At 48.9% G+C, this 25642-nt stretch overlaps 1 protein-coding gene across 15 annotated transcripts in view; it reads left to right on the top strand.

Annotated features, from left to right (window-relative positions):
- PLEC (plectin) overlaps window positions 1-25642 on the top strand; it is a 292355-nt gene that overhangs the window by 175519 nt on the left and 91194 nt on the right. For 13 of the 15 annotated variants that reach the window (XM_073632331.1, XM_073632329.1, XM_073632330.1 and 10 more), the window contains one exon: window positions 19035-19096. In XM_073632331.1, coding sequence (XP_073488432.1) covers window positions 19035-19096 — 62 coding nt within the window. Of the gene's footprint in view, window positions 1-15630; window positions 15963-19034; window positions 19097-25642 lie in introns of those variants that run through there. The other 2 variants (XM_073632334.1, XM_073632332.1) reach the window with 1 other exon arrangement.

The following is a 25642-nucleotide window of genomic DNA, read 5'->3' as shown; positions in this document are numbered from 1 at the left end:
CTGCACGCTGGGAAATGTCTGCATAGTCAGACCCCATACATGGAACTGCCCTGGGTGCGGTTGCAGTCCCGGCTCTGGATTGGCCATTCGAAGATTCTTTTTCTTATGTATATCATGATAAATACGTTTATTTTCCAGCGGCGCTCTGATGTGATGTCGGTGGCGATTTCCCCCGCTGTGTGATGTGCTGCAGACATTGGATGAGATTCACAGGTCTGACCGCATCTGACAATCTCCCTTCTTACATTTTCCTTATGAAGGATCCTTCATTGAATGCTGAGATTTTCCTGACCTCCATGTAGACTGATGATTGGGCAGGTCATGTGATTGGCAGAGATTCTCCAGCATGCGGGATCATCCAGTGAGGCATTGTTCTGTGATTGGTGGAGATGTGCGATCCGTTATTGGGTGTGGTAGTTGGCTGCGGTCAGGTGTTCTCTGCGCTGTTTGCTCTGCTCCATCCATGCGTGTCGCTCTCTCAGGTGTAGACAATGGGGCCCCGAGTGCTCCTTTATTGTAGGCCCCTCCCCCCACTCTGTGTGCTTCCCGTTATCCGAGTCCTTCTAGATCTACGGTGACAACTTCAACACCGACCGCACGAGGTGTACCGACCGCACGAGGTGTACCGACCGCACGAGGTGTACCGACCGCACGGATCTCTGCAATACTGCTATGGACCACATAGAGTACTGCAACTCAGCACAGACCGCACATGCAGCACCGTCGCTGACCGCGCGCCGGCCTCTGCACCCTCCGCTGACCGCGCGCCGGCCTCTGCACCCTCCGCTGACCGCGCGCCCAGCTCGGCACCACAGCATCGCTTGGTCTGGGTTCTGATCAGACAATGAAGGAGCAGCAGATGACTGTTGAGGTCGTCTCTCTTCTCTCTCTTACTCAGCAGGGTCTTGTATTCTGTCATTGCACTGTGCGCTGCGGTAAGAACTGATTGGCTCAGAATGATGCTCCTCCCTCTCCCAGTCACAGTGCTGTGTCCAGGAGGTGATATTCAATAAACATTCTATAGACGATATCACATCACATATAACTCATGGATGTCATTCCAAAAGGCATTTCCAATCTTGAAATCTGCCGTCCCCGGTGATCCCGCCATGAAAGTCCTTGTTCAGGCAGTTCCTGTCATGGAGTGACAACACTCTCTCTCCCTTTCTGGATTTCGCTCCTGTGTTCTATCTCAGTGCTGCGGATCTCCTGCGGCCTCTTTGCAGCCATGTCCAGCCATGTCCAGCTATGTCTGCCTGACGTTTCCTAAGGCTGACAACAGTGGGCCACGTCTGTGTAATGTGTGCTGAAATTGGCTACGTGTAGTCACCATCGGGAAGACCACATGAGACCGGGTGACAACGCAGGAGCAGAATTGTGAGATGGGGACAGAGCGTTGTCACCTGGAAACAGGAAGTGCCTGAACGGGGTCCTCCATGGCAGGATCAGCGGGTTAGGTGAATGGAATCTGCGGATTTATTAATGGCTCTAATCGCAGTGCTAGAATATTTGTTGTATTTGAGTGGCGGACGCCCTCATTTCCTCAGCCGTGTGACCTCACATTCCTGCTGGGTGTGTTTGGTCAGGGAGGTGCTCAGGCATGTGTCTGACATTGAACTTTGCCATGCAGGTGTTCCAGGGTCAAGGATGGGGCCCCGGGGCCCCTCTGACAGAGTAAAGCACAGGGAGCCTAAGGGGTGGGGCCTTCTCTCAATCATATAGACAGGATCCAATGTGAGGAATGCAGAACAAGCCACCCTGGGGGGCCATAACCATGGAGGACAATGATCAGTCTATTGCCCCCTGCTGGGAGGGCACTGCTAGGACATGACTGCTATTCACCAACAAGCCTTACTGATTTCTCTGTACATAGCCTCCTATACATAGGGAAAGAAACGTGACAAATGTTGGAAAATCCCCCCCCCCCCCCCAAAAAAAAAACACGAAGCTTCTGTGGAAAGTTCCTTCCATTGGATTCCAGATTTAATGCGCTTATGGGGAGAAAATAGGCACAAAAATGGGTGTAAATTGTTGGCGTTCTAGTTTGGATTGTTTTTATGATGAGGTACAAATGAGCCGAGAACATTCTCCGAGAAGAATGGACAGAGGGTGTTGCAATCGCATAAAAAAAAAAAAAAAAAAAAAAAAAAAAAGTAAAACCCCAGCAACCTCCTCCCAACCCATTCTAATGGGCCCAGTGATGGCGTGATTCCTCCACCAGAGGGAGCTCTCGTCTTACAGATAGGGGTTTACCTGTTCAGATGCTGCTCTGGCCTTATACCTGGGGCCCCCAAGAGTAGAAGGGCCCAAAAAAAAAAAAAAAAAACCCTCATTGCATTCGTAGATGTTTTTCTTTTCTTTGTCTTTTTTTTTTTTTTTTTTTTTTTTTTTGTTTTCTTTTTCTCTTTTTCTTTTCTTCTTTTTCTTTTTTACTTTTCTGTGAGGTCTAGTTTTCCTGAACGAATCCTGTTGAGCAATCTTTTCTGTAACTAGCGGTTTCCTGTTTAACTTGGCACAGAAGGCTCTTTCTCTTCATCTCCTCATCTCTTCAAAGAGATCATCGTGTACCCTCTCGTCCTGTGATCTGAGTGCCTACTCATTTCTCTGCGGTCAGGACATTTCTTTTAGCTTTTATTTTATTTTTTTATTTTTTCAAGAATTCCCCTCCCCTGCCATCCCTTGCTATGCTCATGTTCTTAACTGTGCCAGTGTGCCATGTCAGAGTGCAGCATGGTGGGAAAGCACCCCTAGAGTGCTTTGGCAGACTAATAGCACCCTCTGCAGGTGATGGCGCAGGTATAACCGCACCCTGTGGTGGTGTAAAACCAATTGTGCCCTCTGGTGGGTGCTGTAAAAATATTAAGGTCTTCTGTTGGTGTGGCAGGTACAATAGCACCCTCTGGTGGGGGCTTTGCTTTAATAATTATGCCCTCTGCTGGAGGTTTGAAAAAGGAGATAACCCCCCCCCCCCACAAAAACTGGCACTTTAACGGCAACGAGATACAAAAATACAATATAATTTATTCAAAAGTCCCAGTTTTTATGGGGGGGTGTATCACCTTTTTTCAAACTGCATAAGGGATGTTGGCAACACCAAATTGGCATGGTTGGATGCTCTTTTTATCTCTGCTAGAGGTGGTACCGGAAATATAGCCTCCCCTTGCTGGTGGAAGGATAATGGCGCCTTCTGCTGGTGGTGGTGCTGGAATAATGGCGCCCTCTACTGGTACAAGGTGCTCTTTTTGTCATTCAGGAATAGGGCCCTCTGCTGGTGCAGGAATAATAGCACCATGTGGGGTGGTACAGGACTAACGTTGCCCTTTTGAGTGTTGCAGAGATAAGAAAGCTCTCAGCTGGTGACACTGTAGGTAGAATATCAACCTCCTTAATACTTGGCATTGCTTGTATAATTGTGCCCCTGGCGTTGGTAGGGGGTGCATGGATAATAGTGTCATGGAATAAGAAAACCCTTTGTTGGTGGCTGTACTAGGAGAATTGCCCCCTTCTGCTGGTAGTGTTTGCAGGTTTTAATGTGAACTCCCTCTGGTGGTGACAGTGTAGGAATAACACCCTCTGTTGGTAGAACTGTGGGGAAAATACTGCCGTCTGGTGGCAGAAACACTGGAATAATTGTGCCCTCTGGTGGTGACAGTGAAGAAATATCACTCTCTCTGTTGGTAGTGCAGGGATAACAGGTCCTCTGGGGGTGGGGCTGCAGTGACCATGGTCCCCCTTGGTGGTGATGCAGGGATAATAGATCTCTCTGTTGGTGGAGTTGCAGTGACCATGGTGCCCTCTGATGGTCTAGGGATAATGGATCCCTCTGTTAGTGGGATTGCAGTGACTATGGCGCCCTCTGTTGATGGTCCAGGGATAATAGATCCCTCTGGTGGTGGGGTTGCAGTGACTATGGCGCCCTCTGTTGATGGTCCAGGGGTATTCGATCCCTCTGTTGATGGGGTTTTAGTGACTATGGCTCCCTATGTTGATGGTCCAGGGATAATAGATCAATCTGGTGGTGGGGTTGCAGTGACTATGGCACCCTCTGGTGGTCCAGGGGTAATAGATCAATCTGGGGGTGGGGTTGCAGTGACTATGGCGCCCTCTGATGGTCCAGGGATAATTGATCCCTCTGGTGGTGGGGTTGCAGTGACTATGGCGCCCTCTGATGGTCCAGGGGTAATCCCTCTGGTGGTGGAGTTGCAGTGATTTTAAGCAAACTGTTGATGGTTGCGGGGATAATCCCTCTGGTTGGTGGGGTTGCAGTGACTATGGCGCCCTCTGATGGTCCAGGTATAATAGATCCCTCTGGTGGTGGGGTTCCAGTGACTTTAGCAAATTCTGTTGATGGTGTGGGGATAATCCCTCTGGTTGGTGGGGTTACAGTGACTTTGGCGCCCTCCGTTAATGGTGCGGGGATAATAAATCCCTCTGGTGGTGGGGTTGCAGTGACTTTGGCGCCCTCTGTTGGTGCAGAGATAGTGGATCCCTCCTGGGGTGAGGTTGCAGTGGCTATGGTGCCCTCTATTGATGGTCCAGGTATAATGGATCCCTCTTGTGGTAGGGTTGCAGTGCCTTTGGCGCCCTCTGTTGATGGTGCGGGGATAATAAATCCCTCTGGTGGTGGGGTTGCAGTGACTTTGGCGCCCTCTGGTGGTGCAGGGATAATAGATCCCTGCTGGGGTGAGGTTACAGTGGCTATGGTGCCCTCTGGTGGTTGGCTTGCAGTGACCATGGCGCCCTCCATTGGTGGTGCAGGGATATTATCTACCTCTGATTTCAGGGATGGAGCTCTCTGCTGGCACATAGCCCGGCAGTGTTGCGTTGATTCCAGTAGGAAGGATATGATGCACAGTTCAGGTATTCCCTCCCCCCTCGTGTTGGTGATATCTGTATGAGGAATGCAGGTGACACCCTGAGCACCATCTGGGTGTTGTCAGCCTCCCTATCATGGAGGTTATAAAACAAATCTGTTATTCTGAGGTATGCACTCGTTAACCTTTTCGTCCCATTGTATCTGCAGTTATTGATCGAGGGGTCAGAGGTTTCATTGTTACAAGGAGGAGGGGGGGGTGTCTCGTTGTTCCACATTCCAGAGGACTCCTACAAGGAAAACTGACCCTCATTCATCCTGGTGATACTTATTGTACCATTGTCATGGAGCACATTGTGTACAGAGGTGTGCGCAGTTCACTGCCCTCCCAATAACTTGTCGTAACAATCGCAGGTATGGAATCCCGTTATCTCACATTCCTCTTACCTGTTGGACCCAAAGAGAATGGGAAAAACCTGGCACGCTGTTTTTTTTTGTTTTTGTTTTTTTTTTTTGTATAGGCTCACCTGAACGTAGCACAGCGGCTCCTATTAAATACAAAGCATCTTCTCACGTCAGGACAACCAAGCCGGTACGCGGTCCCCAAGGGGCCCTAGACACTGGCTTATTAATTGAGGGACTAAATATTCCTGCCCATCCTGAAATATTTGAGACTCACAAAATCTGTTTTGATATAGGATGACTGTGATGGGAAAACTCCATCATATGAGGCCACGTTGGCGCATTTATGGAGACCAGCTTCCCAGTAATGACCAATCAGGACACTTCTCCTATAGTCGGGTTTGTGTCCCTGTACTGGGCTCCTGGTACTTATTTTATGGTATATAGATCATTGGTCTCCAAACTGTGGCCCTTGCCCGTTTTTATCTGGCCCTTTTGGGCACTATTCCTCCCACTGATACCAAGAATGGGGGAACCATTTCTCCCACCACTACCAGCAATGGCGGAACCATTTCTCCCACCACTACCAGCAATGGCGGAACCATTTCTCCCACCACTACCAGCAATGGGGGGGACCATTTCTCCCAGCAATGGGGGGAACCATTTCTCCCACCACTACCAGCAATGGGGGGAACCATTTCTCCCACCACTCCCAGCAATGGGGGGAACCATTTCTCCCAGCAATGGGGGGAACCATTTCTCCCAGCAATGGGGGGAACCATTTCTCCCAGCAATGGGGGGAACCATTTCTCCCAGCAATGGGGGGAACCATTTCTCCCAGCAATGGGGGGATAACTTTCTCCCACTAAAACCAACGATGGGGCATTGTTTACCCCCAGGAACATTGGGATTTTCTAATCCCACTGACCGCAGTGTGGCCCGCCTAAAGCCTAAAAGACCGTAAAAGGGCCTTTTTGTTTGGCAAGTTTGGAGACCCGTGGTATAGTTTGCATGTAGATTACATAGTGACAGCAGCGGGCATTGTGCCTTTCCCATATAGATTTCTGTACAAGGACACAGAGAGGATCTGAGATACCTGAATATACACTGTAGGTGACACATTCTGCAAATTTTCCAATTGTAATGATTATGTAACATTTACTACCTGTAGCTAGTTATTGCTGAACTAGTTAATGATTCGCCATTTATAGAATTTATTACCAATGCAAAATACAGCCACGTGTATACATTCCAGAATATATGTACCACTTTGCAGCCATACGTCTACATTTCTGCTTCTACTTGTGGCTGCGAACTTCATTCCTGAACTAAACATGCGCCAGCTCTATCTTGTCTATATCAGTTATGTCTGTTTGTTCCATTACAGTCCCAAAGACACCATTGACTAGGACTGTATGGGATCCCCGTATTTGGTGGATAGCACACTCGCCATGAAGTTCTGGGGTCTTGTATTCTTTGCCCACTATAGCGTACAATAGGGCTTATAGCTCACTATACTTGGGTGGGTTCTCTCCTGCAATCAAAAACATTGACTTACCTCTGGACTAGATTGGTGCTAGAGGGTGTATTGTAGGGACCTTAGAGTGAAAGCTCTTGTGAGTCCAAATGGACATAAATGAGGAACTCCTAAAGTGCTGATGCCTGTGGCTATCTTCACTTCTTACATAAGTTTTGTTGAAACTTCTGTCTTCTCTATTGTACGGTGCTACTATCTCAGCCTGCTGCATTGTATGGCATTACACCTGGCGGTCTTTATGACATTGCAGCACTCTATGTAGGTGTGGCACTGCAATAGATCACTGTCACAGTTCCGCAATAGTCCTGGAGTTTAACACCCAGCAAATCTGTTTATGGATTAAATAGCTAATGTGCAACTAGCATAGTGTTGAGCTTCTGGCATCTTTTTTTTATTATACGAAGAATTTGGGTGTTTCCCAAGAGAAGTGAGTCACTCAGCCCCAGATCTGACTGTCCTGAGGGATCCGTTGATGTAAAAGAGGAAGTTGCACCCTTGGGAGAGCGAAAGCACAGGCACACCCTGTAGACCTATATGAGGAACTTTACTATGAACAGATCTCTTTGGTAGAGCAAGGTGGAGGTATTGTAGCAGTTGCTAGAACTCACCTGGAGTCACAGGTCCAGTATTGACATCTGATCTTCAGGGAGCAGATATCACCTACTATCCCTCACCTGAAGTCGTGTGTCCCAATCTAAGGTCAGATCTCCAGAGAGTAGATACTTTTTTATCTCTTTCTTGGAGTAATGTGTGTTTTCCTGGTGTCCGATCTCCAGGTTGTACATACAACTCCCTCACCTGGAGTCATATGTCAAATTCTAAGGGTCAGATCTCCAGGGTGCAGATACCACTACCCGTCCCTCACTTGGAGCAATGTGTCCTGTTCTGGGATCAGAGGAGATACTTCTTCCTTTTCCTCCTCTGGATTAATGCATCCAGTTCTGGTGTTAGATCTCTGGGGAAGGGATATCTCTCCCTATCCTTCACCTTGAGTAATATACCCTGTTCTGGAGATATATCTCCATGGAGGAGATGTCTCATCCTATCCTGGTGTAATGTGTTCCAGTTCTGGAGTCATATCTCCATGGAGGAGATATCTCATCCTATCCTGGTGTAATGTGTTCCAGTTCTGGGGTCGTATCTCCATGGAGGAGATATTGCTTTGTGCCCCTCACATAAAGTAATGTTGTCCAGTGCTGAGATCAGATCTTCGGAGGGGAGATATCTCCACTATCCCTAACCCTGCCATAAGGTGTCCATTTCTGGGATCAGAGGAGGAGATACCTCCTAATTATCTAACGACTAGAGCAATATGTCCAGTTCTGAGTTTAAAAGCAAATCATCTTTAGACCGAATGTTCAATCTAATGTTGCCACAGCCAATGACCTATGACCATATCTTAGCTGGGCCCAACTTTTTTTTTTTTTTTTCATAATGACCAATGTTGCAAGGTTAGTGGCTGCCAAACAAACCATCGTATTACTCCAAGATCCCATGTAGATGTCTGTAGATATCTTTATCATGTCCAGTTCCAGGGTCTGGTCATGGGGGTCATAGGCACACTCCTGCCTCCTGTTATGAGGATTCTTCAATATTTGTTCTTGAGATAAAGGCCAGTCTTTAATTAGACCTGGGGGGCAATAAAGATCTTGAAGGCTAGGATTAGGCTGGAGAATTCACCTTCTTGGAGAACAGGACAGACCAGTGTCCAAGGGCAGAGATCAAATGACACATTCCATTGAGTGTCCTTCCTATTGTTCATTCTCCTTAACAATCTGTGTACAGATCCTCCTTGTTGGTTATCTGATCACCTGTCTGGAAATTTCACCTCTTGTGATTATAACCTTAAAGTGTTTTTCGGATGACGACCTTCAAAGCTGCAAATTCTTCTTCTAGGACTGAATGCCTTATTCTGGAACAGTAAAGACTTGGAACTTCCAAGTGTGCAGAACTACTGCTGGTGCCAGTCCTTTTTTTAATGTGTGTTCTGTTGTATACCGCTTATTATTAAATCTGCATTGATTGCAAAAAAAATCTTGTAGTGTATGAACCTTGGAGGAGATGGAGATCTGAGGGTCTCCAGTGGAAGGTGTACTGAACTGAATACATTGAAGTCTCTCATGAAGGCCTCACGGAGGCTTGCAATTTGGCTGATGGCTCCCTCTCATCCAACATAAGCCCTGGTGCTGGAGAGCTGGCATGGTCCTCCAGCGTTCAGGGTGTGGCACAGGACGCCAGGGGTTAATAGACGCCTTTGCGTGGAAGCTGAAGGAATGTGTAGCTTCCAGTTATTTAGCCAGCTCTGTCAAAGCAAGTTAAAGGAATGTAAGAGGCGAGACAAGCGTTTGTGCTGGGCATCGCCAAAATATGGCTGATCATAGGTGTGAAATGTGGCTGGGAAGACAGACTAACCTGAGATGTATACGTGTTCCTTACAGGCTGGCGCTCGTTGCAGGCCACAAATACTTCCATTGTCTATGTAATAGAACTGATTATAAGGTCGGCCTGTTCTAGTTCAGATCTGTAATGACAATGAAACAGTAACACTTTATACTTCCTCTCTGGGATGGAGCTACAATGCTATTCTATAATATGATAATGAATGAGCTGGTTGTTCTAAATACAAGCCGGACCCCCTTGCTGAGATCCTTCAACATTATTATTATTATTATTATTATTATTATTCAGGATTTATATAGCGCCAACAGTTTACGCAGCGCTTTACAATATAAAAGGGAGACAATACAGTTATAATATAATACAATACAATACAATAGGATTAAGAGGGCCCTGCTCAGAAGAGCTTACAATCTAATAGGGTGGGGCAGGTGGTACAAAAGGTTGTAACTGTGGGGAATGAGCTGGTGGAAGTGGTAGGAGATTAGTTGGAGACGTGATAGGCTTTCCTGAAGAGATGAGTAACATACTATGACTGTAAGGCCAGTTGAACATGGGGAGTAAAAAATGCTGAGTTTTTTTACTGATCTGAAATGAGATGTATTGTTGTCTTTGGGACATTGCACAAAGCTGAGTAAAGATCGGTAATACAGTGTTGAGTACAGAGCAGTAACATCCTCGCATGTTTACTCGTTTTCATGTTTACGCGAGTATAAGTGAGCATATTACAATACTGGCAATGAAGAAGAATTTTACTCGTCTATACGCTTGCACACCTTTACTCGCCTATACTCCACATTACTCAGGTCTTTACACAGTTTTTTGCCCCTTGCATGCGGGTGTCACAAGTTCCTGGGTAAACATCAGTAAACTATGACACCCGTGTGCAAGGGGCCTTACAGTTGAGCCAATGAATGCCATTAGGCAAAATGGTTCAACATGCTGGAAAAATTTTTGGCCAGTCATCTCTGACTTTTGCATATATATGTGAAAATTGTGAACTGCATTCTTAACTGTTTGTTTTTTTTTTTTTTTTTTGGTTGCCATTCATTGGAAATGCACTCAGGGGTGCACCCCAGTCTATCTGGTTTGAATGAACCCATAAGGAGCCATTGTCTAATGCATGGTCTCCAAACTGCAGTCTGGGCACCGGGTGTGGCCCTTTGCTTGCTTTTATCCGGCCCTTGGAACATTATGCTCCCCACTGTCAGCAACAGTGGGGTGTAGTTTCCGCCACATACACCAACGATGAGGTGATAATCCTCTCACTGATATCAACAATGGGGTGTTATGCCTCCCACTGATGCCACCAATTGGGCGCTTTGCCTCCTACTGACTCCACCAATTGGGCGCTATGCCTCCCACTGACGCCCCCAATGGGGCGCTATGCCTCCCACTGACGCCCCCAATGGGGCGCTATGCCTCCCACTGACGCCCCCAATTGGGCCGCTATGCCTCCCACTGACGCCCTCAATGGGGCCGCTATGCCTCCCACTGACGCCCTCAATGGGGCCGCTATGCCTCCCACTGACGCCCTCAATGGGGCCGCTATGCCTCCCACTGACGCCCTCAATGGGGCCGCTATGCCTCCCACTGACGCCCTCAATGGGGCCGCTATGCCTCCCACTGACGCCCTCAATGGGGCCGCTATGCCTCCCACTGACGCCCTCAATGGGGCCGCTATGCCTCCCACTGACGCCCTCAATGGGGCCGCTATGCCTCCCACTGACGCCCTCAATGGGGCCGCTATGCCTCCCACTGACGCCCTCAATGGGGCCGCTATGCCTCCCACTGACGCCCTCAATGGGGCCGCTATGCCTCCCACTGACGCCCTCAATGGGGCCGCTATGCCTCCCACTGACGCCCTCAATGGGGCCGCTATGCCTCCCACTGACGCCCCCCAATGTGAGCGCTATGCCTCCCACTGACGCCCCCCAATGTGGGCGCTATGCCTCCCACTGACGCCCCCCAATGTGGGCGCTATGCCTCCCACTGACGCCCCCCAATGTGGGCGCTATGCCTCCCACTGACGCCCCCCAATGTGGGCGCTATGCCTCCCACTGACGCCCCCCAATGTGGGCGCTATGCCTCCCACTGACGCCCCCCCCAATGTGGGCGCTATGCCTCCCACTGACGCCCCCCCCAATGTGGGCGCTATGCCTCCCACTGACGCCCTCAATGGGGCCGCTATGCCTCCCACTGACGCCCCCCAATGTGAGCGCTATGCCTCCCACTGACGCCCCCCAATGTGAGCGCTATGCCTCCCACTGACGCCCCCCAATGTGGGCGCTATGCCTCCCACTGACGCCCCCCAATGTGGGCGCTATGCCTCCCACTGACGCCCCCCAATGTGGGCGCTATGCCTCCCACTGACGCCCCCCAATGTGGGCGCTATGCCTCCCACTGACGCCCCCCAATGTGGGCGCTATGCCTCCCACTGACGCCCCCCAATGTGGGCGCTATGCCTCCCACTGACGCCCCCCAATGTGGGCGCTATGCCTCCCACTGACGCCCCCCAATGTGGGCGCTATGCCTCCCACTGACGCCCCCAATGTGGGCGCTATGCCTCCCACTGACGCCCCCAATGTGGGCGCTATGCCTCCCACTGACGCCCCCAATGTGGGCACTATGCCTCCCACTGACACCAGGACGTTTTCTACTCCCACTGGGAGTTTGAAGGACAGTAAACTGGCACTTTGTTTAGAAAGTTTGCAGACCCCTGGTCTAATGCTTCATGCAGTGGAGAAAATCTATGCAGCTACACATGGGCTCTCTGGGACTTGGGGGTGGGGGCATCTATCCTTGGCACATGGGTGCTGGGACCTACTGTTAGTGGAGATCTCCAGAGAAAAGATACTTATGACAAGATAGATATAATGTGTCCATTTCTGGGGTCAGATCTCTGGGGAGAAGATCTCTCTTCCCCCCACCCAGCCCCCACCGCTGTCACTTAAACCTGGACACAGATCACTTACAGTTGTCGATCAGTAAGCCTGGTCTAACACCGGGGCCCTTTGGTGGCTGTCCGCTGGAAAATGTCAGGTGGTCACCATCTCCGATTCTTGCATATGTGTGTGGGGTTGCAGGATGGTAATTATTTCTCGCTTCTAAAGTCCTTTACAGCATTTACTTTATAAAAAATCCTTTTTCGTGATTGAGAGTGTGAAGTTTACATTTTTTGGTTATAAAATCGTCACGCTCCATTTCTTTGAAAATATTTTTCGGCACACTGGTGCTCAAAAAGTTGCCTATCCCTGCCCTAGAATGTTTTGAAAGTTTCACAATCTTGCTGTGTGCTTTCTGGTGCAGTGTACTGTGTTATCCTGCAAAAAAAAAAATTAAAAAATGCCAAAAACCATGCAAAATTTGAGTGCTAAAAAACGCAAAACATAAATCTTTAATGCATTCATTAAATAACGCATGTTTTTTTGTTACTCAAAAATGAATGCAGTATTTATCTTGGTGAATGGACCCCTATGTAGTGACTGAGCTCAGTGTCATCACCCCGGACTGTCTTCTTGTACTGTTGGCCAGGACTTCTCTATTGCAGGACAGTCACCACTCCCAGCCCTGCTCTCCGGTATTTGGAGATGGTCTGCGTATTGTTCTGCTCCTTGTATTGATCTCAGAGGGGGATGAGTGACAGTTTGTATATTGCATTCTCACATGTCTTTCCCATAGTCTCAGCAGTGATCTGCATATTGCAGGACATCATCAGCATTTCTCTGGTATTGGTTCTGTGCTGCACCATGCTGAATGCACACAATACATGCAGCATTATCCGGAGTGATTTGTGTATTGCAGGATTGTCTGTATAATTGTTCGATCGATTAGATTTACATCTCAAAATATTGTGGTTTCTGCACCCTGCATATAGTAGTCTGTGCACCCTGGACCCTGCATATAGCAGCCTGAACACCCTGCATATAGCAGCTGAGCACCCTTGACCCTGCATATAGTAATCTGTGCACCCTTGACCCTGCATATAGCAGCTGAGCACCCTTGACCCTGCATATAGTAGTCTGAGCACATTGGACCCTGCATATAGCAGCCTAAACACCCTGGACCCTGCATATAGCAGTCTGAGCACCCTGCGTATAGCAGTCTGAACACCCTGCGTATAGCAGTCTGAGCACCCTGCGTATAGCAGTCTGAGCACCCTGCGTATAGCAGTCTGAGCACCCTGCGTATAGCAGTCTGAGCACCCTGCGTATAGCAGTCTGAGCACCCTGCGTATAGCAGTCTGAGCACCCTGCGTATAGCAGTCTGAGCACCCTGCGTATAGCAGTCTGAGCACCCTGCGTATAGCAGTCTGAGCACCCTGCGTATAGCAGTCTGAGCACCCTGCGTATAGCAGTCTGAGCACCCTGCGTATAGCAGTCTGAGCACCCTGCGTATAGCAGTCTGAGCACCCTGCGTATAGCGGTCTCCGCTGTGAGCACCCTGCATGGCGGTCTCCGCTGTGAGCACCCTGCATGGCGGTCTCCGCTGTGAGCACCCTGCATGGCGGTCTCCGCTGTGAGCACCCTGCATGGCGGTCTCCGCTGTGAGCACCCTGCATGGCGGTCTCCGCTGTGAGCACCCTGCATGGCGGTCTCGGCTGTGAGCACCCTGCATGGCGGTCACCGTATATAGCGGTCTCTGCTGTCAGGAATCTGTATGGTGGTCTCCTTACAGTGGTCTTGGCTCTCTCTCTCTCTAGCAGTCTCTGCTATCAGGACTGTCTATGGTGGTCTCTGTCCAGTAGTCTTGGCTCTCTATATATGGCAGTCTCTGTATATGGCGGTCTCTGTTCAGCAGTCTTGGCGCTCTATTTTGTATATGGCAGTCTCTAATCTGAGGTCTCTGTCCAGTAGTCTTGGCTCTCTATATATGGCGGTCTCTGTCCAGTAGTCTTTGGTCTCCGTTTGGTGGTCTCTGTATATGGGGGTCTCTGTATGGCGGTCTCTGTCCAGTAGTCTTGGCTCTCTAATCTGAGGACTGTGTACAGTAGTCTTGGCTCTGTATTATGTATATGGCAGTCTCTGTACAGTAGTGTTGGCTCTCTATTCTGTATATGGCAGTCTCTCTCTCTCTGTATATGGCAGTCTCTCTCTCTGTATATGGCACGCTCTCTCTCTGTATATGGCACGCTCTCTCTCTATGGCACGCTCTCTAGCTCTATGGCACGCTCTCTCTCTCTCTCTCTCTCTCTCTCTCTCTCTCTCTCTCTCTCTGTATATGTCTCTCTCTCTCTCTGTATATGTCTCTCTCTCTCTCTCTCTCTCTCTCTCTCTCTGTATATGGCATTCTCTCTATCTCTCTCTGTATATGGCTCTCTCTCTCTGTATATGGCATTCTCTCTCTCTTTAGCACGCTCTCTATCTCTCTCTGTATATGGCATGCTCTCTCTCTCTCTCTCTCTATGGCACGCTCTCTATCTCTCTCTCTATGGCACGCTCTCTATCTCTCTCTCTGTATATGGCTCTCTCTGTATATGGCGCTCTCTCTCTCTCTCTCTATATGGCACTCTCTCTGTATATGGCTGGTGGTCTCTCTCTGTGTATGGCGGTCTCTGTACAGTAGTCTTGGCTCTCATACTGTATACGGCGGTCTCTGTCTGTATATGGCGGTCTCTGTCTGTATACGGCGGTCTCTGTCTGTATATGGCGGTCTCTGTCTGTATACGGCGGTCTCTGTCTGTATACGGCGGTCTCTGTCTGTATACGGCGGTCTCTGTCTGTATACGGCGGTCTCTGTCTGTATACGGCGGTCTCTGTCTGTATACGGCGGTCTCTGTCTGTATACGGCGGTCTCTGTCTGTATACGGCGGTCTCTGTCTGTATACGGCGGTCTCTGTCTGTATACGGCGGTCTCTGTCTGTATACGGCGGTCTCTGTCTGTATACGGCGGTCTCTGTCTGTATACGGCGGTCTCTCTCTGTATACAGCGGTCTCTCTCTGTATACAGCGGTCTCTCTCTGTATACAGCGGTCTCTCTCTGTATACAGCGGTCTCTCTCTGTATACAGCGGTCTCTCTCTGTATACAGCGGTCTCTCTCTGTATACAGCGGTCTCTCTCTGTATACAGCGGTCTCTCTCTGTATACAGCGGTCTCTCTCTGTATACAGCGGTCTCTCTCTGTATACAGCGGTCTCTCTCTGTATACAGCGGTCTCTCTCTGTATACAGCGGTCTCTCTCTGTATACAGCGGTCTCTCTCTGTATACAGCGGTCTCTCTCTGTATACAGCGGTCTCTCTCTGTATACAGCGGTCTCTGTACAGTAGTCTTGGCTCTCATACTATATGACATTTCTTCTTCTTTCTGGCTCTCAGGGAGGATTGCTGCAGAACATTTGAGGTTTCCTGTGTAGATGGGGCGGGGGTTAGAGGGATGGTTGGTGGGGAGTGGCGCCCAGGCACACCTTGAAGGGTGACACACCTCGGAAAGGGGAGGGTAGTCAGGGAAGGCAGGCCAGGAACCAGACAGGGCAGGCTTGGAATTGCTTAGCCTGCGGCCAATCTGGGGGGAGAGAGTGAAGGGGAAGGAGGGAGCTGGAGACTTTGAAAGAGACTTGGAAGTGAGGAGAGAGAAGACAGCAGAAACACGAGTGACCTCAGGGAAGAGGGTCCAGGAGAGAACCGCACAACCCCCTAGGAATACCAGGACCAGCCGTGATTATAGAGAGGGATTAGATTGTCAGCTCCATGGACCCACAGATGTATCGAGCGAATGCTGCTCTGCCCTCCAATCAGAACGGTTCCTTTCGCCAGAGAACTAACTCAGAGGACAACTTATACCTGGCAGTGCTGAGGGCCACAGAGGGCAAGAAAGGTACAGATGGGGGGCCAGAGTCTGTTCTGGGGTTCTTGATTGTGTCCCTGTGACCGGCGGGGGGGATTCTGTATTAGGACAATGTGTAGGGACAGGTGATGAATGGGATAGATTTGGAGGGGGGAATTGATACAATGTATACAGATGGGGGGCTAGGATTTCCAGATTGTATCCCTACGACAGAGGAATGGTTATATATTAGGGCAAAGTCCTGGGGGGGGTTACCGAGTGCGTCCCTGGGGGGCCCCTTGATCGTGTGTCTGGGGGGCCCCTTGATCGTGTGTCTGGGGGTCCCCTTGATCGTGTGTCTGGGGGTCCCCTTGATCGTGTGTCTGGGGGTCCCCTTGATCGTGTGTCTGGGGGTCCCCTTGATCGTGGGGGTCCCCTTGATCGTGGGGGTCCCCTTGATCGTGTCTGTGGGGGTCCCCTTGATTGTGGGGGTCCCCTTGATCATGTGTCTGTGGGGGTCCCCTTGATTGTGGGGGTCCCCTTGATTGTGTGTCTGTGGGGGGGTCCCCTGGATCGTGTGTCTGTGGGGGGGTCCCCTGGATCGTGTGTCTGTGGGGGGGTCCCCTTGAACGTATCCCATCCCAGGGTCCCTAATTTGTATCTATTAGGACAATGTGCATTGTTATATGATGGAAGGGATAATTGTATATATTTAGAGGGGAAATTGTTACATTGTATGCAGGCTGCCATGTTGTCAGGGAGTCGGTGATTGATTGTGGGGGATGACTCCGGAGTGTCGGCACTTCCTGCTAATTAAGTATTGATTGTGGGAGAGAAAGTAGATGGTATAATTATTCTTGCAGTCTGGCACTTAAGGGGTTAACCATGATCTGGGGTTCATGATTGCGTTTTTGGGGGGGGGAGGGGGGCCTACGCAGGTACACAATGGCAGGGGTTCAGGTCTGGTAACAGAGGGGTTAATGGCAAATGTTTTGAGTGGGAAGCCATTCAGTTCTGGGGTTTAAGGGGTTAATAATGGGGGGCTTTCATTGATATGGGGGAACCTTGTGATCAAAGGGTTAATTGGGGCCCAGCGGTTGGGGTTAACGGAGTGTTGGGAAAAAGGGGGGCACAACATTTCAGTGGCTTGTATGGGGGGGGGTCTTGTCAGTCTGTGGTCTGGTTAATAGAAGAAGGGTCCATATGAGGGATCTGGTACCGTAGGGGTTAATATTGAATTCCCGAGTGATAAAGGTGATAATTGGTCTATATGGGAGATGCAGCATGTTGGGATCTGGTAACAAAGGTGTTAATGGTGCATATTGGGGGGGGGGGGGGGTCATTATTCTGCACAGGTGAGGTGGGATCTGGTATTATAGGGGTTAATATGTGAAAGTTTCCCATTCATCTGCATGGGGGGGGGGGGGGGCAGTGCTCACTCCAGGTGTCTGCACTCCCTGTTTACTGTCAGTTTATAGAGGCCGCTCCCATTGTAACCCCTCGTGTGCCGCAGTCAGGTGTGTGTCGTATTCCCTTTCATGGAATGGTCTTGCACATTAACCCTCTGCATGCTGGACGCTGTGTCCGCATCCCTCACCTGCCCTGTTGTAGGGGACAGCGGGGGAGCCCCCTCATTTGTGTCTGGATACCCGTTCTGTGCCATTTTTGTCTATACAAATCCTGCAGCATGTGGTGACAGGTCCACTTGGAGGATGTATGGCGTAGTCTGCGGAGGCCTGTGTGATGAAAAATTGTGACTCCTGTGAAGAGCCCCCCCCAAAAAAAACCTTTATAGACCAAATCTACATAATGTACAACACCACTGTATATGGAGGAGCTATAGGCTATTTAGTTATCCAGAAGAGTCTGATATTTCCGGTATATCATGATATGACGATATAGAAGGAGATCAGAAGGTGTATTACACAAGCTGTGAACCAACCCAGCAGGGTGGAGGCGCCCTGCCCTCACTACCTCATGTGTCACCGCTGACTAATGTCTCTGTGTAGTGATGAATGTTACATGCCGGTGTCATAATCCGGGTGACACATGGACACGGCATCCGGCCGGGGACACCAGAGTCCACCCACAGCACAGGGGGCACTGAGGAGATTGCTTTAATATCTTGGCCCCAGGAATGTACCCAGAACTGCCGTATTTAATGACCGAGTAAATGCTGGAAATGATTATCCTTCTATATAAAGTCAAATATTCTGGGTTTTTTTTTTTTTCATTTTATATCTAAATGTTTCTCTATTATTGCCAGTGATAGAAAATTTTATATAAAGAGTGACTCCACCCAAAACCCGCGGAGTTCCCATCATCCCTGTGCTGATTTCCCGGGTCTGTACACCCGCTGTGCCCATTATAAGGGGTTCCCCCATCCATAGGTGTGCACGCCAAAACTATATATATGTGTGTGTGTGTGTGTGTGTGTGTGTGTATATATATGTATGTATGTATGTGTATGTGTGTATATATATATATATTTATTTTCTCAGGAAACTGGTCTGACGCCCTGCCATCTGATTGGCGGGGAGGAAGGTTAGTGTGAAAATAGCGAAAATTAATTCGCTATGGTTACACAATTGGGTGGGATTGGGGCGCCCCGAGCCCACCCTATTTTGAAGCCTTTTTAGAGCCTCTGGGTCTAATCGGGTGCTTCAAAAAGTACTGCCCCCACCATAGGAATCCATGCATCCTGAAAGGGGCCGGGCGCATGGATGGGGGGGGGGGGGGGGGGTGCCCTGCGCTCACAATGCATGGCTGTCACTGCCTGCGGGCAATGCCTATGCTACCATCCCTGCTTTATTATTTTGGAAACTGTAACACAAAAAGGTGGCCAGGAACAAGCCAACAGCTATGGTGGGGGGGTCTCTGATGGGGAGGGGGGTGTCGCTCTGTTGGAGTCTAATAAGTCAATTAGTGCTTTAGCCCAGCAGATTCCCCCTTTTAAATGAAGAGTTAGTTTTGGGTTGGAGTCCCCTTTTAAAGTTTGTATCTGGCTCTTCTCTATGTATGTACAGTATAGTGGGTGACGGTGATTGTGTGTTGTCACCGATCGGTGTGACTCATCGCTCTCCTTTTTCTACAGTAACTTACCTGCTTTCTCTTCTTTTCCAGATGAACGGGACCGAGTACAGAAGAAAACCTTCACCAAATGGGTGAACAAGCATCTCATCAAGGTGAGTCTGAGCTACTTACCTGATCTGTGTGCAGCCCGACATCACCCCAACTGAAAATACCAAACCGCACTCCATACACCTACAACCCACCGCACTCCATACACCTACAACCCACCGCACTCCATACACCTACAACCCACCGCACTCCATACACCTACAACCCACCGCACTCCATACACCTACAACCCACCGCACTCCATACACCTACAACCCACCGCACTCCATACACCTACAACCCACCGCACTCCATACACCTACAACCCACCGCACTCCATACACCTACAACCCACCGCACTCCATACACCTACAACCCACCGCACTCCATACACCTACAACCCACCGCACTCCATACACCTACAACCCACCGCACTCCATACACCTACAACCCACCGCACTCCATACACCTACAACCCACCGCACTCCATACACCTACAACCCACCGCACTCCATACACCTACAACCCACCGCACTCCATACACCTACAACCCACCGCACTCCATACACCTACAACCCACCGCACTCCATACACCTACAACCCACCGCACTCCATACACCTACAACCCACCGCACTCCATACACCTACAACCCACCGCACTCCATACATTGCTACAACCCACCGCACTCCATACACCTACAACCCACCGCACTCCATACACCTACAACCCACCGCACTCCATACATTGCTACAACCCACCGCACTCCATACACCTACAACCCACCGCACTCCATACACTGCTACAACCCACCGCACTCCATACATTGCTACAACCCACCGCACTCCATACACTGCTACAACCCACCACACTCCATACACTGCTACAACCCACCGCACTCCATACACCTACAACCCACCGCACTCCACACACTGCTACAACCCACCACACTCCATACACTGCTACAACCCACCGCACTCCATACACTGCTACAACCCACCGCACTCCACACACTGCTACAACCCACCGCACTCCATACACTGCTACAACCCACCGCACTCCACACACTGCTACAACCCACCGCACTCCATACACCTACAACCCACCGCACTCCATACACCTACAACCCACCGCACTCCATACACCTACAACCCACCGCACTCCATACACTGCTACAACCCACCGCACTCCATACATTGCTACAACCCACCGCACTCCATACACCTACAACCCACCGCACTCCATACACTGCTACAACCCACCGCACTCCATACACTGCTACAACCCACCGCACTCCATACACTGCTACAACCCACCGCACTCCATACATTGCTACAACCCACCGCACTCCATACACCTACAACCCACCGCACTCCACACACTGGTACGACCCACCGCACTCCACACTGGTACGACCCACCGCACTCCACACTGGTACGACCCACCGCACTCCACACTGGTACAACCCACCGCACTCCACACTGGTACAACCCACCGCACTCCACACTGGTACAACCCACCGCACTCCACACTGGTACAACCCACCGCACTCCACACTGGTACAACCCACCGCACTCCACACTGGTACAACCCACCGCACTCCGCACACTGGTACAACCCACCGCACTCCGCACTGGTACAACCCACCCCACCGCACTCCGCACTGGTACAACCCACCCCACCGCACTCCGCACTGGTACAACCCACCCCACCGCACTCCGCACTGGTACAACCCACCCCACCGCACTCTACACTGGTACAACCCACCCCACCGCACTCCACACTGGTACAACCCACCCCACCGCACTCCACACTGGTACAACCCACCGCACTCCATACATTGCTACAACCCACCGCACTCCATACACTGCTACAACCCACCGCACTCCGCACACTGGTACAACCCACCGCACTCCGCACACTGGTACAACCCACCGCACTCCGCACACTGGTACAACCCACCGCACTCCGCACACTGCTGAGATCTCGCCATGCTCCCTTCGCAGTACTTTATGAGCTGCTGACTCCATACGAGGGTACATTCTGTTTTGTTTTTTACGTGGCAGATTGTTATATATAGAACTATACATTGGGGCCAAATGAGGACCTGTATCAGGGAAGTCGGGGATTGGGGGGGAATTCTGCAGGCTTTTGCTGACTAGACATGAGCTGCGTTGTCCACAGTTGCCATAGGAATCTTTTACCATTCTCTACCACACAGGAAACGCTGTACTGTCTGCGTGCCAGCGATTACTCACGTTGGCAGTGTATCTAGGCAACACAAACGTGTCAGTACCCATGTGGCATTGCCCACAAACCACAGGACAGGGCCTGGGGAGCTCCGGGTGATATTTATCATTAGAGCTGCTTCTGAGAAGAGTGCAGTCTGTTCATACAGAGCATCCGGTGTGGGGGTTTACCCTGAAACTACTTATGTCACAGCCTTGGATTTGGGGACTTTTGAGTCTCATTTGCAGAGGATGACACATGTATACGAGGCCCCAGACTTTGTACACAGCCAGCTATTGTCCTGCGTTATCAGTCGGCGGTGGTATCCTTGAATAAACTCTCTTCCGATAAGGACATGATATGTTTACATCTGGGTATTTGCATTGTTCGCAGTGACTGGTTTCCTATGCTGGCTCGTGTTTTCATTCTGAGTTGATGCACCTGCACTGACATCAAATAGAAGTGCAAACAGATGGACTGTTATTAAAAGGTTTAGTCCATCCGCCTAGTACTGATATTTCTGTATTGGATGAATTGGGGGCAAGGTGAAATTCCCAGCAGATCTCTGGCAATGGGCTCCTCCATATCCCAAGTTAGTCCATAGCCATTAAAGAAGACTCTCACTCCTCAGTCTTTAAACTCAACATTTTGTTAAAGTGGACTTGTCAGTAACTTTTCAAGTCTTCAATACATTCCCAACATGTTAATACACCAGGGACGTGCAGTCAGGTGAGGCGGAGCCTCAACCTCACCAGATAGATATATATATATATATATATATATATATATAATTTTTTTTTTTCTCTAATATATTATTGTGTAGCTCGGCGACCTTAAGACCCCAAATTTGGGGGGTAGGTAGCTGAAGTCCTACTCCACCACTGATCCTGCCACCTAGAGTTCCGGAGATACGGGGCTCCTTGTGCAGCCTGTCAGAAGCTACATACAGAGCAGCCAGTTTAATAGAAGCTGGGACACTCTGCAGCAGACTGAGAGGCTGAGCTCACAGTGCCTCTCCTCACTACTTTTCAGAGGCACTGAGCTCAATGGACAGCTTGGAGCCTTGGACCAATGGTAAAGCATCATTGGAACAAGCTGTCCAATAAAAATGATGCAGTGGAGGCGCGCCTCTCACTGCAGCGTCATAGAAGGGGGCGTGTCTAAAAGACAAATGCTCCCTTCCAGCCCTCTAAACTACAAGGAAAAAGCATGTGTTTATGCGTATAAAATGTACCCACAATCCCATGTTTTTCTCACACAAGAGCGAGAATGAGAATCTGCTGCTGCTGAAAAAGCTAAATCATATATTATTATGCTATATGTAATAAGATAATCATTTATTTACTGTGAAATTACTGATTGGAAGTTATAACTTTCAAACTACAGTAATTTGTCCATTAAGCCACCTGCTTGAGTACAGTTTTTGAAAATATAAATAATTACCTTAAAATTATATCATTTGTATATTATTATTATTATTATTATTATTTAGGGTTTATATAGTGCCAACAGTTTGCGCAGCGCTTTACAACATGGGGCAGACAGTACACTTACAATACAAATCTGTACAGGAGGGATCAGAGGGCCTTGCTCGTTAGAGCTTACAATCTAGAAGGGAGGGTCAAGTGGAAACAAATTATTATATATTACTTATGGTAGTTTAACCACTTCCCGCCCAGGCCAATTCTGACACTTCTCTCCTACATGTAAAAATCTTTTTTTTTTTTTTTTTTTGCTAGAAAACTACTCAGAACCCCCAAACATTATATTTTTTTTAGCAGACACCCTAGGGAATAAAATGGTGGTCCTTGCAACTTTTTATGTTACACGGGGTTTCATGAATATAAAAAAAAACAAAAAACAAAAACAAATGCTAAAGTTAGCTGGTGTTTTTTTTTTTTTTTTTTTTATAATGTGAAAGATGATGCTACGTCAAGTAAATAGATACCTAACATGTCACGCTTTGAAAATGCGCATACTCGTGAAATGACGCCAAACTTTGGTACTCAAAAATCTCCATAGGTGACGCTTTAACCACTTCCCGCCCAAGCCAATTCTGACACTTCTCTCCTACATGTAAAAATCATTTATTTTTTTTTACTAGAAAACTACTCAGAACCCCCAAACATTATATTTTTTTAGCAGACACCCTAGGGAATAAAATGGTGGTCCTTGCAACTTTTTATGTTACTCAGTATTTGCGCAGCAATTTTGCACACAGTTTTGTGAATATAAAAAAACAAACAAAAACAAATGCTAAAGTTAGCTTTTTTTTTTTTTTTTTTTTATAATGTGAAAGATGATGCTACGTCAAGTAAATAATAGATACCTAACATGTCACGCTTTGAAAATGCGCACACTCGTGAAATGACGCCAAACTTCGGTACTTAAAAATCTCCATAGGCGACGCTTTAAAAATAGTACGTTTCATGTTGAGTTAGAGGCGGTCTAGTGCTAGAATTATTATTCTCGCTCCAACGTTTGCGGCGTATGTAACCTGTGTGTATCTGGCTCTGATACTAGCCAGTGCCTCACCAGCCACTGATCTCACCTCACGTCCCTGTAATACACAGTATAATTTGTCCAAAAAGCTCAGTAAAAAGCTGTTCTTTGCCTCCATTCAGTCCTTTGCCGAGCTAAGATGATGTCATCAGTCTGCTGCAGGCAGGAAGAAGCATTTCCTCAGTCTCCTCATGCCAGGGATCAGATTGCAACTTTGGTGCAAGTCCCGAGGTGAGAGGTTGCATCAGGCGGCTGATCTGTGTCATCTCTGAACCAGCATCTCAGTCCAGGAAATGATGCTGTCCCTCAATGTTAAAGAAGGATGGTGCCATCATTATGGAGAGAAAAGCAGATGTAGGCTTTGTCTGGGAGTACTGAGATCTCTTTGAGATCTAATAAATACGTAAAAATGCTGTAATAACACAATGACCTTGTTGCACCAAACCTAAAAGGTATATCTGATGACTGGTCCACGTTGAATGAGCAGGAGAAGCAAGACTGGCTTTGCAATGACTGAGATGGAGATGAAGGGGGATGTTGTGATGGCTTTTATCCCCAAGACCTGCAATATGTCAGTGGTTGCCCCCCCTCTCAAATTCACTTTTGGGTGGAGTAGGTCTGTAGACATTGACACGGGTGGCTGTTGATGTTGAGTCGGTAGAAGGTAGTGGGCAGGTAGAGGGTTGTAGATGTGATTTTTAGGGGTTTCCGGCTCAGCGTAGGACACCCCAGTATGAAGTAGACCACCGTGCCGAGATCTGTGCGCTCTGACACACATTATTTGGGTGTGCCTTGGTGTCTCAGCATGATTCCTTCCCTCTCTGCAAATTCCTGAGCATGTCCTCAGCTCTGGCTCCAGTTCCTCTGACATTCAATAACTATCACCAGAAGGAAGTCTTGTGGTCGCCATCTTCCTGTCTGACAGCCGGGGGTCTCCCATAGCAGGTCTTCCCAGCCGCTGAATCACAGAGCTACAATGTCATTCTTGGCTCTACTCCTGCACATTGTTAATATGCTACCAGAGAGCCTCTGACACCATTGCAGCTCCTTCCAATAACCGTTACACTGCAAGAATGACTAGATCGTCAGCTCTGCAGGCCAGGGATAGTTGAATGACAGCAGCCCTGAGTACTCCCTTCTGTGCTTCAGTGAAAGGGTTAGTAGAAGTCTGACACCCACTCAGTGCCCTTTCCCATCAGAATCCTTCCAGTGTTTGCGTGGTGTACGGCCTCTACGCCTTTCATTGTCTCGGCAGCCGGCCTGGAAACACATGTGAGAATCTCCCAACTGCTCCCGGGACTTCTGTCTGGAATGTGGCCCGAGTACTTCCCAAACCTCATTCCCAGAATACGGCAGATAGAGCTGACCTAGAATTCCCAGAACTTCTTATTCCCCTATAGAGCACATAGCTATTTATAGAAGGTACACTACATATTGCTATCAGACTCTGGGAGAAGATGGTTGGGAAACTCTTTGGGATTATACTTAAAGGTGGTAAACCAGGATATCATCAGTTTGTCTACTAAAACATTTTATTCCTGAGCCCTGCTAAATGCAAGTGGTGGTATCTCTGTAATCCCCAAGGGCCTGGTATGGTGTTCTCCTGTAATCCCCAAGGGCCTATTATGGGGTCCCCCTGTAATCCCCAAGGGCTTGGTATGGTGTCCCCCATAACTCTTAAGGGCTACTTATGGTGTCCCTGTATTTCCAAGGGCTAGATATGGTGTCCCATAAACCTCAAGGGCTAAATATTATGTCACTGTAAACCCAAATGGTAGGTATGGCATCCCTGTAATCCCAAGGACTAGGTATAGTGTTCCCCATAACTCCAAGGGCTAGACATGGTGTCTCCATAACCTCTAGAACAAAGTATTGTGACCCC

The sequence above is a fragment of the Aquarana catesbeiana genome, linkage group LG05 (assembly GCF_042186555.1).
Source record: "Aquarana catesbeiana isolate 2022-GZ linkage group LG05, ASM4218655v1, whole genome shotgun sequence".
Classification (NCBI taxonomy): Eukaryota; Metazoa; Chordata; class Amphibia; order Anura; family Ranidae; genus Aquarana; species Aquarana catesbeiana.
This window is presented reverse-complemented; position numbering and strand designations above follow the sequence as displayed.